This window comes from Antechinus flavipes, chromosome 2, assembly GCF_016432865.1.
Source record: "Antechinus flavipes isolate AdamAnt ecotype Samford, QLD, Australia chromosome 2, AdamAnt_v2, whole genome shotgun sequence".
In the NCBI taxonomy this organism is placed as follows: Eukaryota; Metazoa; Chordata; class Mammalia; order Dasyuromorphia; family Dasyuridae; genus Antechinus; species Antechinus flavipes.
In genome coordinates, this window is record NC_067399.1 from 582,435,547 (window position 1) to 582,448,476 (window position 12,930).

The 12,930-nt window shown below is 32.5% G+C and overlaps 1 protein-coding gene across 1 annotated transcript in view; it reads right to left on the reverse strand.

Moving 5' to 3' along the window:
- Nucleotides 1–12,930, reverse strand: part of LOC127551549 (cilia- and flagella-associated protein 43-like) — a 150,460-nt gene that overhangs the window by 69,296 nt on the left and 68,234 nt on the right. Inside the window, exons 16-19 of the mRNA XM_051981355.1 lie at nt 11,262–11,408; nt 3,382–3,512; nt 2,939–3,086; nt 1,671–1,763 (exon numbers count right to left, since the gene is read on the reverse strand). Coding sequence (XP_051837315.1) covers nt 1,671–1,763; nt 2,939–3,086; nt 3,382–3,512; nt 11,262–11,408 — 519 coding nt within the window. The remainder of the gene's footprint in view (nt 1–1,670; nt 1,764–2,938; nt 3,087–3,381; nt 3,513–11,261; nt 11,409–12,930) is intronic.

Here is a 12,930-nt window from a genome sequence, read left to right on the forward strand (position 1 = left end):
TATGAGAGTGAATTGTAAAAATTGTGTAAAATAATGTCCCCTTTGATTTGTAAAAGGAGAGAGATCAGGATCTCCCAGAATCCAGAGAGTCTAGAAAGAAGGTATATCCTCCCAGAATGAGATAAGATAAGCAGTGTCATTCAAGGGCAAATCAACTCCCATTGAGCTTTTGGGAAGAAGCATACTCATTCAGGGAATTCTATTTTCATTCAGTTGGGAAATCCTGGTCTGATAATCAGTGCAAACTGCCCCCAGATTTGCTCATAAAATAGGTTTTTGCCAGCTCATTCTTTGCAAAATTTCTTCATTAAGAAATATGCCTGTTAAGGGAAAGCCTCTTAAGTGAAAAATAAAACCTCCTATTTTTTGCCACACTTTGGGGTTAGCGAATTCTTTTGCTTTTGAAACTGCATCTCTGAGCAGAAGGGATTTCATTCATACACGACATCATCAATTATATAGGGAGAATTAGAAGATTAGTGAGAAATTAGGGATGATATATAAAGGGTATAGTCTGCTTGAGAAGGCAGGATGAAATAGGATCAATTGTACATATAGATAGGCTTGCATTGGGAAGGGGAAAGAACATTTCCTAATGTGAAATAGGTGTAGAAGGTTGTAGTATTGAAATGTGTCTGAATGACATGAAATGAGGAGGTACTAAGAGGTAGCTCTAAGTAAAGGGCCTCAATTTTCAATGAAAAATGAGGTGAAGCTTTTGATGATCTCTTCTTTCTCACCCATGTCTCCCAGTTCTCAGAAAACACCTGTGGTCCATTCATTCCCCACTAATGTCTATGTTTCTGATTCCTTCCTTTTTCCATAATTCTATGCAGTCTGGTTTCCCACTTCGACATTCAACTGAAATTGCTCTCTACAAAGTTTCCATTGGTCTTACTGTCTAATATAATGGCTTTTTCTCAATCTTCATACTTCTTGCCTCTCTTTAGCCTTAAATCAACATCTTCTTTTTGATGTTATCTTCTTCAGGTTTTTAGGACAGTAGTCTTTCCTGGTTCTTTTTCTACTTGTCTGACAACTCATTAGTTTGATTTGGAGGACAGGGATTTTTTTTTTTAACCTTTCTTTGTATTCCCAGGATCTAGCATGAGTGAGTGTTTAGCAAATAGAAGTCACACTGTTCATTTGACTTGCAGAATGCAAGGTTTAGAGGCCTGAGGAAGGTATAGTTAAACTGGTCAACTATAGAATCAAACAGTGAAAGGAAGGAAATGAAGTGATAATGAATTAGAAGAGAAGAAAGGCATACATTCTAAGTAACAATTAGGATAAAGATAGAGGAGGAATAAGACAGAACTAAGAGAAAAGAAAAGGAGACTGAACAAAAAGGGAGATTGCAGAATTCAAGGTCATAGAGGTGACAGTGATAGATGATGATGAAATCCAAAATATGGATTTGAATTGAGAAGGCTGATAACTTGGAAGGAGACATAAACATGAATACTGAAAATTTTCAAGTTTCATTACAGGAGAGGAAGACTATTAAATATTAAAGACTCAATGTTCTTAGTCAACAGTGTTATATAGGAGGTACAATTTTGAAACTTTATCTAGCATACATAAATTCTTTGTCTTGATTTCTTGGCACTAACTATAAAACTTATATCTTTTCTATAATATATTTATATATGTACACACTCATAAAATACCTCTTGGTTTTTCTGTTGTAACCAGCTAATTTCACCATCATAAATTCTGTCTTTAGAATCAGCTTGGGAAAATGCCTCCTTTTTGAAATATGTCTGAGAAGAAAGGATAAACATTTGTATTAAACTAAATTCTCTGGTCCATCAAATTTCCTATCCTAATGTTTAAGAATTACCCTAGAAACCTGCTCTATAAACTTTATCTGATTATTTTAGAGATAGTCAATAATTCGATTGTCTCTTAATATAAAATTCCTTTGAGTAAATTTTTAATAAGTCCATAAAATCCAATTAATATTTTGGCCACACATAATGTTCTATTTAGCTTAAAAATTAATATTTAACTTAAAAAATTAATGTTATATTTAACTTAACTGTTGATTTATTTGTACATCATGAATAGGTTATAGATTCATAAAGGACAACAACTTTTTTTGGATAGCTCTAATCAAAGGATCATAGAATTATGGATGGAAGGGTCTTCAGATCCCTCTAGTCCAACCTTCTCATTTCAAAGATGAGGAAACTGAAGCCCAGAAGGATATTAAATAACCTTTCCAAGGTCACACTGCCACTACAAGTAAGAGGCATAATGCTATATAGAATGGGTAATCTAAAATATGCTTTTGATGATGGTCATTCTGTCTTATATTCTCTAGATTTAGGGATTAAAAATAATTAAAAGAATTGAAAAAATGAAAAAGGATGCTTTAACTTTGCATAAGCTATATGCCATAAACTACAGTTAAAGCTTTGAATGTTTCTGACTACTTTACCATCTAAGGTAGGAAGCAAAAAGAGAGACTTTTTATATAATAATTAGAAGCAAACAACCATGTTCTCAGCTCTATTCTGATTGGCTTCTGGCCATGTTCTTCCAAAGTAATGTCTGTAGTCTACATGAAGAAATATTTTAAATCCTATATTCATATAATTTTTCATCTAGATGGAACAGTGGATAGAGCGCAAACCCTGAAGTCAGGAGGACCTGAGTTCAAATCTGGTCTCAGGCACTTAACTCTTCTTAGCTGTGTGACCTTAGATAAGTCACTTAACCTCCATTGCCTCAACAAAAACAGAAACGAAATACCACATCATCTCAACAGGTACAAGAATGATGTTATATCTTTGTTAAATCATTACATCATAAGTTAAAGTTACAATATAGTTAAGAAAAGGAACTCAAAATCATAGTTAAATAACAATACTAAAAATGGATTATTATAGGATTGCAAGATTTTTATTTTTTAAAAGTTGTATAGAAACTCAACTGGATCTTCAGGAAGTGAATCCAAAAAGAGCTGGACATCTTGCATGTGATATAAAGAAATATTTTGTTCTAAAAGGTTCTTATTCAAAATTGTAACAATATTCTGAAAATATTCATTAATGTTGTGAATGAGAAGTCCTTCTATACTCCTGTGGGTTGAAATAGAATGAAAAATAATACACATGTATTATAAAATGATGTCAAAAGCAGTTTACCCTTTATACATTTTCTCTTAAATCAAAATTTCTAATGAATTAAAATATTTAAATAATTTTCCATTGCTTTAGTTCAGTTTTTATGTAAATTATAAAATATTATTTACAATTTAATAAAATTCATCATATTGACTTTAGCAAAATAACAAAAATATTCTATATCCTTTTCTGCTTTATTTCAATAAAAGTTAAATATTGTACAAATGATATATTCTCAGCTTGTACTTACTTCCATTTCAGGCAAACAAGGGCACCATCTTCTTGACCATTCACTAGTATCGATTGTCCATCTAATGAAAATATCATTGATTGAATTCCATTTCCCTGAAAAGAGTGGCACTGTATTCGAGCAAATGGTTCCTGAATAGTTAAGAAACAACATGAAGGAAGCATAGAGGTTGCTCTGTTTTACTAAATCTGACCACACATAGTTTTATTTTGAAAAAAAGCAGCTATTATTAACATAATAAATGATTAACATTTAATAAGGAAGTTATTATTACTAAACAAGTCAAATGTAGGTTCTCGAAAACCAATACTTTAATGCATATGTAGAAAAAAGAGAAGCATGAAGAAGTTTAAGTGACTAGTTCAAAGGTATGCTATATTAGTTAATAAATAAGGACTTGCAGTCAGTACTCCTTGTTTCCCAACTCAGTGTTTTATTTGCTAGACTATATTTCTGTTACAAAAATAATTTAAAAAGTGGAAATAATAGTGGTCTTGAAATCATAAGAATCAGGTTTAAGTTTTGCTTCTGCTACTAATTAATTTTTCATGGCTCTCTTCTCTTCCCTTTATATATTGGATCACTCAGTAATCTTATCTACTCTTTGGCTTCAGTTACGACCACTATACAGAAGCCTCTCAAGTTTTTATTTCCATCCCTATCCACTCTTGAGAGCACCAGTTCCACATTTCTGAATACTTCTGATTACTTCTGACATCCCCTTTAGTCTTTTGCTCCTCCATATGGCTTCTTCATTTACACAAGACATAATCATCCTCATAATCATCTCAGTTTATAATCTTGAGACCATCTCTGATTCCACTCAATCATCCAAACCATTCTGTTCTCAGATATCTCCTATAGACATCATGTTCCTTTCCACTTCCACTGCAATTGCCCTAGTGACAAAGGAATTTGTCAAAAATACAATTCTAAGCAGGGAATGGAATACTATTACAGAGTGTTCTTTTCTCATTCTGGGGATTCTAGTATTTTGGTAATATTCTGAGATCCCCAGGTTAAAACTTTTGAGATATATTAGTAGAAGTGTCTGACTTGAAGAAAATAATAAACGACTCAGAGATTTTCAGGTTATGTAAGCAGCAAGATGGCAAACTAGACATTTTTTCCCAATCCTCATGACTTCTTAAACTTCTCAAAAGATTTTGGTATGTGGTCTCACTTCATTATTTTCTTTAAAATAGTTTATTGTTTCTATGACTTGTTCTTTAACCCACTCACTCTTTATGATTAGGTTATTAAGTTTCCATTTAACTTTTAGTTTGTGGTTCCATGGTACCTTAATTAACACTAACTAATCTTGAGCTTGCCTAACATTCTTCCCCATCTTCCCATGCTATTATTAGCAAAGTTGCTCTCGCAGATCCAAGGAGATGACACAGACTTGTATAAAAACTTACTCTTGTACCCTGTCCTTTTCCCATTATATAGAGATTCTATATATAGTGTTGGAATCCTTATGAAGTGTTAACTCATTAGAGTTGATAGAGACAATAATTATCTAATTTAGCATGGTTCAGTATCATTGATCTGATCTTACAAAGAGATGTTATGGGCCAGAACTTGAAACAAGGTGCTAAGTGGAATTGAGGAGACAATGTTTAAATCTAGTTTAGCATTGATTTAATCCTACAACAAATAATGGTTTCCCAGTGATATAATGATTGGTATGTACTCAGTGAAAAGCATATAAGCAAGAAGCTCTCAAGGCCAGACACAGAGCACTCTGGGAGATACAGAATCCCACAAGCTCACTCTCGGAGGCGAAGTCAGATGCATTCCATCATCCACCTTTGTGCTGGCTGGAGACTGAAGAAAGCAGAGGCAAAGGACAAACTGCAAGCGCTCTTGGAACCAAGCAGAGAGATAGGCCTCTAAGAAAGCTAATCAGGCCCAAGGAAAGAGATAAGAAATAAACATATGGATTTTAACAGCTGGCTGTATTTGGGGTGATTATTACTCTGAACTGAAACTAAGGCTGCCTCCAGAAAACCTCCCCAAGAAACCTGCTCCCACAGAGAACCAGAGAACCATTATATATTAAAGAAGAGAACACCACATATAAAACTATATATTTATATATTTATAAAACTATATGTGGTGTTCTCTTATCTATCTATAGAGATATATATATATATAATATATATCTATATATCTAATTACATATCTAGATATATAAAAAACTATAGATGTAATATAGTTATAGAGATTCTAGCTCTGGTCTGAGAAAGTTTACTCGAGCCTCAACAGCCAGCTTTACCATAGCCCTTTAGAAACAAAAGCCTTTCAGGGGGGCTACAAGCCAGAAGCACAGTGCCAGGGAAAGCATATTCAGCCAATATCAGGGAAAATAGGGTTTGAACAACTTCTGTTGGTTAGAGAAGAAAATTGAGAAACAGAGGGAGTGGGAGAAGTCACTAGGACAAGACACGGTGCATATACAGAGCTGTGTAGCACTCTGTCACACCTACAGAAATAGCACTGAATCCATCTGGGGCTGCTTTTCATCACCCAGAGTCAGTTGTGGCAGAGATCCAGCCCCCAAAGGAACCATGATAAGAGGGGAGGGAGTCAAGAAATAAATAACAAAGAAAATAAGGGAGTAAAAAAAGATTGAAAGTACCAAAATTCCCAAGAAGAAGAAATCTCAAAGACCTTGAAGATAAACAGATAAACTAATAGGAAAAACATTCACAAGAAGGAAATATGGCTTCCGGATACAATAAACAAATTGAGAAATCTATGAATCAATATTGAAAAATAAAGGAAATGAACCATCACTTGATGATACAGAGACTATTGAATTTGAAGAGAACATGGAATCACACATGCTATTCTTACATGATTTAAAAGAGAACTAAGAGTAGAATTTATATCCTGCACAACAAAAATAAGAAAAACTTAAATCTACAATGACAAGCCTCACCAAAGAAACAATAGAACTGAATAAGAGAAAAAGAAGCAAAGCAAAAGACAAGAATATTAAAAGAAGATATGTAGTACCTTTTAAAAATTGACCAGAAAAGCAGAAATATTAAATGCATAATTATCTGAAAATAATGAGTTAAAAATTATGTTTAAGAAGGGACCATAAAAACACAAACTAAAAATTAATTGGAATTAATCTTAAAAAGTGAGTGGGTTAAACAAATCATAGAAACAGTAAATAATTTTAAAGAGAATGTTGTTAATGACACCACACACCAAAACGTATGGGATGCAGCAAAAACAATATTCAGAGGAAAATTTATGTCTTTGAATGCTCATATCAATAAAGTAGAGAAAGTGCAAATCAATAAATTAGACATGTGATTTTTAAAAAATAGAAAAAAACAAAAATTAAAAATCCCCAATTAAACACCAAATTAGAAATCCTAAAAATCAAAGGTGAGATGGATAAAATTGAATGTAAGAAAACTATTGAATTGATAAATAAAACTGTAAGTTAATTTTATGAAAAATATAATAAAAGATGCAAACCACTGGTTAATATGATTTTTTTAAAAAGAAAAGAAAACCAAATCAGTAGTATAAAAAATGAAAAAGGTGAATACTCACTAATGAAGATGAAGTTAAAGCAATTATTAGGAGTTATTTTGCCCAGTTATAGGCTAGTAACTACAACTTAGATGTGAAAGGGGAAAATAGTTACAAAAAATAAACTGCCTAAATTAAGAGGAAATACAGTATTTAAATAAATCTATTTAAGCAAAAGAAATTGAATAGGCTACAAATGAACTTCCTAAGAGGAGGAGGGGGAACATCAAAACTAGGTAGATTTACCAGTGAATTCTCCCTAAACATTTAAAAAAATTAAATAATTCCTATAATAAATTATTTGGGATAATTGGCAAACGAGTCCTACCACAATCCTTTTTATGAAACAAATATAGTACTGATACCTAAGATAGGAAGAGCAAAATCAGAGAAAGAAAACTGTAGACAAATTTCACTTATGAATATGGATATAAAAATCCTTACCATCAAATACTAGCTATAGGGAGTACAATAGTGTATCACAAAGGTTATACATTGTGGGATTTATACCTACAGGTTTAACATAAGGAAAACTACTAATGAATTGATTATATCAGTAAGAAAATTAACAAAAATATATAATCATGTGCATTATTATTAAAAACACTTAAAAATAGGTATGATTTTTCCTTAACATGGTAAGAAACATCTACCTAAAATTTTTGACAAGCATTATTTGTAATGGGATAAGGTAGAAGTCTTCCCAGTAAGATTGGGAGTGAAATGAGGATGTTTATTATTAGCAATATTGTTCAATATTGTGTTAGAAAATGCCAAGAATACCAATAATAAAAGAAAAAGAAATTGAAGGGATCAGAATGGGCAATGAGGCAATAAAACTAGCTCTTTTTGCAGACAATATGATGATATACTTGTCTAGAAATATAATTGAAAAGCTAATTGAAACAATAATTTTAGCAAAGCAAGATATAAAATAAACCTATATAAGTTATAAGCAGTTCTATAAACCACCAACAAAACTCTGTAAGAAAAGATAGTAAGAGATACCTCATTTAAAATAATTGTAGACAGCATAAAATACCTAGAAGTATACCTGCCAAAATAAACCCAGAAATAACACTATCATAATTATAAAACATTTTTATACAAATAAAGTCAGATTTAAATAGTTGGAGAAATATTAATTCTTCATGGGTGTGCAGAGCTGATATGGTAAAATAAAAAGTATTATTAAAAATGTTTTGTCCTTAAAAATGACAATTCTAAGGACAATCTAAAATAATCTACTTATTCAATATCATCCCATTTAAATTACCAAAAAAATCATTTTATTGAACTAGAAAAAAGTAATAACAGAAGTAATTTGGAAAAACAAAAGGTCGAGAATATCAAAGGAATTAATGAAAAAAATTAAAGGAAGGAGATTTGGCAGTATCAGGTCTGCTACTGGCTAAGAAATAGGTGAATCAATGAAACAGAATGGACATATAATACACATTCCCCAGTTGATAGTCAGAGGATATAAACAAGTAGTTATGAAGAAATCAAAGCTACTGACTAAAGAAAAAAATTTATTATGCAAACAAAACATATCTTTAAGTCAGGATGTGTAGAGACAACTTAAAGATTATAAGTCATACAGAAGTATACAACAGGATAAAAAATCTTTGCATCAAGAAGAAAACAATAGAAGAGAACAGCCCAGAATTTCTAAATGTTGAAAATAAAATTTCAATCAAAAGAATTTACAAATCACCTCCAGAATAAAAACTCAAGACTTAGAATTCCAAGAGATATAGTGTTTGAATTTAACAATTCAACTAAAATAAGTTTTACAAGCTATTAGGAGAAAGATCTTCAAATATAAATGAATGGATACCACAATAACAAAAAACTATTCTGCATTCACTAGAAAAAGGAGGAAGAAATAGAATAAGGTGTTCCAAAGAACAATGAAGTTCAGGATGCAGTCTAGAGTGATTTATCCTGCAAACATGAGCTTAACTGTACAGGCTAAAAGATGGATTTCAATAATAAATAGTTGGAGACATTTTTAGAAAGAAAATCAGAATTGAAGAGTTTTTTTTTTTTTTTTGCCTGTTTGACACCCCAAACAACAGAAACGCAGGAGAAGTGAATAAATACATCAAGAAAGGATAGCAATAACAACAAAGTGACAATAGAGAGATCAGTAAAACACTTCTTACTGGAACACAAGGAGACAGATGAAGGTAGAACCCTGGTAGAGCCAATAGTGAAGGGTGAACAGAAAGAACATGAAAAGGTGCAGGGGGAGGGCAGAGGGTGGAGAAGAGAGATAGGATCATCAAGGCCAGCTTTGTGGTTTCAGAAGGAGAAGAACCTACAGGCATATAGGAGAAGAGAAAGTCTGAAACAAAGGGGAAAGGAAGGAGGACTTACTGTGAAGGGGGTGACTATTCCTATAAGTGAAGAGAGATGAGCAGTGAAGAGAGAGAAAGTTGGGATTGAAAATTCCACTTCTCCAGGGCAATGTGTACAGTTAGAAAATCTGGGACAATTGGTACTTGTGTGAGGGGAAGAGCATGGACACAAGGACATTTCTAGGCAAATATGGGGTGGGGGGAGATCAAAAAGAGAGGGAATAAATTAATGGTGGGTTGCATAATCAGGAACATGGAAGGGAACCTTATTATGGAGACTGCCAAGTTTGGAGTCAGAAAGACTTGCATTCAAATGTGACCTCATTTGCTGTGTGTCTTTGGGCAAGTCACTTAACCTCAATCTCTATTTTCCTCAGGTTTTTTAAATCTCTAAAATGGGTCTAAGACCTAATAACACCAAAGTTGTAGGAATAAAAGCAGATAATTGTAAAGCACTTAGCACAGTGCCTGGGCACAAAGTAAAAGCTATATGAATATTAGCCATATCATTATAATAATAATTGATGTTCTGGAAATGAAGAAAAATGTAAAAGTCTATGGATGTGACTTCTACAAGACAATGGCAGAAATCACCTTAAGATGAAGAATACAGAGAAAAGAGAGAGACCAGATAATTCTAGAACCAGAAAATAACAGACTAAAGTAAACAAAAAATAATGGAGTGAGAGAAATCCTTTTTGGAAATGAATACAAGAAACAAATAAGAAAATTTAAAACTAAAGAATAGGACTAGTGCAAAGAGGAGAAGAAGGGGGGAAAATCAAATGAGATGAGGGTATTGGGTGAGGAGAAAAGAGCCAATGAATACGTGGACATCTATTAAAAAGATTTTCTTTAAAAAATGGTTACTTTTTAAAAGTTATTGAAGAAACATAATATTGTTTACACAGCAAAAGAGAAGCCTTCAGTGTAAAAAGTTTCTACACAGACAACATTAATAAATTTATAATAAGAAGAGAAAGGGTCAAATAGAGAAAATCTTTTATCAAATTTCTCTATTAAAGGCTTAATACCTAAGATATACACATTTTACATATGTAAACACATTCACACATATACACATATAATTAATAGCCATTGCTATTTGATATGAACATATTAAAAAGAAGAACTGAACGATTTTGGAAAGCAATTTGAAATCATACAAATAAAGTTACTAAAGTGTCCATAACCTTTGAACAGAGACTCTTATTACTTAGCTTATATCTCAAGAAAGTCATTGATTAGGGAAAAAAAAACAATCCTTCTACTCTCTAAAACATTTATACTAGTTCTTTTTGAGATAGTTAAAATTGAATAAATGACATAAAGTAGATGTCCATAAATTTGGGAATGGCCAAACAAATTGTAGCATATAGATGTAATGGATTATTCCTATGCTGTAAGAAATAATGTATGCAATTAATACAGAGAAGCATGGAAAAATCTACATGAACTAATGCAGAATGAAGTAAGCAGAACCAAAAAACTGTACACACAGTAACTACAAGAATGTAAATGAAAAGAACAATGACATCAAAAAATCAAAAGTAAATGTAACAGAATTGTAGAGCAGGGCTCAAATGAAGAGATATGAGAAAACACTCCCAATGTATTTTTGGATATTTCCATTGTATTAATCAATTGTGCTGACTTTTTTCTTTTTTCTCCAAAAAATATTATCACATGGAGTGGCTTTCCAGGAGGGAAAGGAGGAAAGATGCATGGGACACTATGGTGATAAAAAAAAGAATATCAAGAAAATTATATTTTAAAAAGATTCAATATATTTCAGAATATAAAGGCATCAATAAAGTTTAAAAGTACAAGTCAAAGATTTGGAGGTTATAAAAATCATTTTTTCCTTTTCCAAACTTCTTAGGGATATATTTTTTAGTTTAAATCCATTCCTACTTCACATATTGCCACTGAGGGCTTCATATTGATAAAAATATTTACCACATTATTGCTATCACGGATGGTCAGTATTCCATCTTTGGCTATTGATGCCAGCCATTGGCCATGATATGACAGATACAGCATTCCATTTCCATAATGTTTACTTGGAATTTTGATCTTTGGCTTGAGAACTTTGTTTTTGCTATCCTGTAAACCAAGAAGAAAATATCAAACTGTATTCAAGATTATGAAAATAATTTTTATTTCTAATAAGAAAAAAAGCAACATTGTGTTGGTAATTTGAAAAAAAACAGTATGTATTATGATAGAAAATAAATGGGTATGCATAGTTATATAGTCTTAACGGGTTTTGTCCCTTTTTAAAATAACATTATTTTCATCTTATTTCTTAAATATTTGATTCTTCTTAATGACAGTTATTTTCCCAACAAAAGCAGGTTTTTTTTTAATTGTCTGTGTTAGATTCTGTCATCTGAGGAAGATAGGACTAGATTGATCCCATCCAAATTCTCCTCCACTTTATCTTAACTACCAGGGACTGAAGACAGAAAATGAAGACTGATTCAATAGCTCTTCATGAATTTAAACATCTGCTGACAGAACCAAAAAAAAATTCAAAATGACCACAAAACAGATCATCTAGTGAGTTCTTAAAATAGGGATGTAGCGGTTTTTGCAGATTCTATTAATATAAGTAAAGTTATAAAATTAAATTTTGGTGAAAATGAGATTTCAGCTTTAATATCTAAACTGTAGATAACAAAATTTCAGAAGCCTCCCCAGTATGTGGGTGAGGAACTTGTTCTGATTGTAGGAACCTGACTAAAAAAGAGAAAATCTCCTAAACATTTCAGTAATTACAAATGCATTTGTCTTAATAATTGTCTCTTTTAAGTTGTACATGTTTATCTCCAACAGTAACTGGTAATTTACAGAGGTACATATATTTTCTTTAGTGTGCCACTTTGAGCTGTCTGTCTCTCCTATTCTCTTCCAATTTCTTGAGATCCACAATATAGAGTATGATATGGTTTGGGTTATTCTAAGTTTTTTTGTTTTGGAAGGGAGGAGGTGGAGAGAAAGAGTTATATGATTGGAGACATTTCTGAGGATGATAGGACTGGATTGATCCCATCAGTTAAAAGCTTTGGGCAGCTGGGGAAGATCTGGGAGTGTAGGAAAGAGGAGGGAAGGGGGGGAGGGGAATATGGGAGATCAATGAAAGGAAGGAGAAACGTCAGCAAAGACAAACTTGACTTAGATTACAATTTTACTAATGTTCCTAATGGAATTTGCCACCAAAAGTTATCTACTGTGATCCTCTCTGTCTCTTAACTTTTTGCCATCCTGATCCCTGAGACCTTTGCCATAGTCATCCATTCCCATCCTTTCTATCTCCATCCACCTGCCGCAAAATGTTAGTGAGCTGCTGCCTCCAATCCCAATGTGCCTATTTTATCCCCTCGGTAGAAGGTAAACTCCATCAAGGCAAGAACTGTTTGACTTTTATCCTTTTATCTATAGCACCCAGCACAGTGCCTAGCACAGTCCTTTCTTAATAATAGTTGTGTATATTTGATAAAAAAGGGCTAGTTGTAAGATCCTGGAATTATAGCAAAAGAACCAGACGAGATCATGGAGATCATGAAGTTCTACTACTACCTCATTTTACAAATAAGGGAAGCTGAAGCCCACAATCTGATTGTGA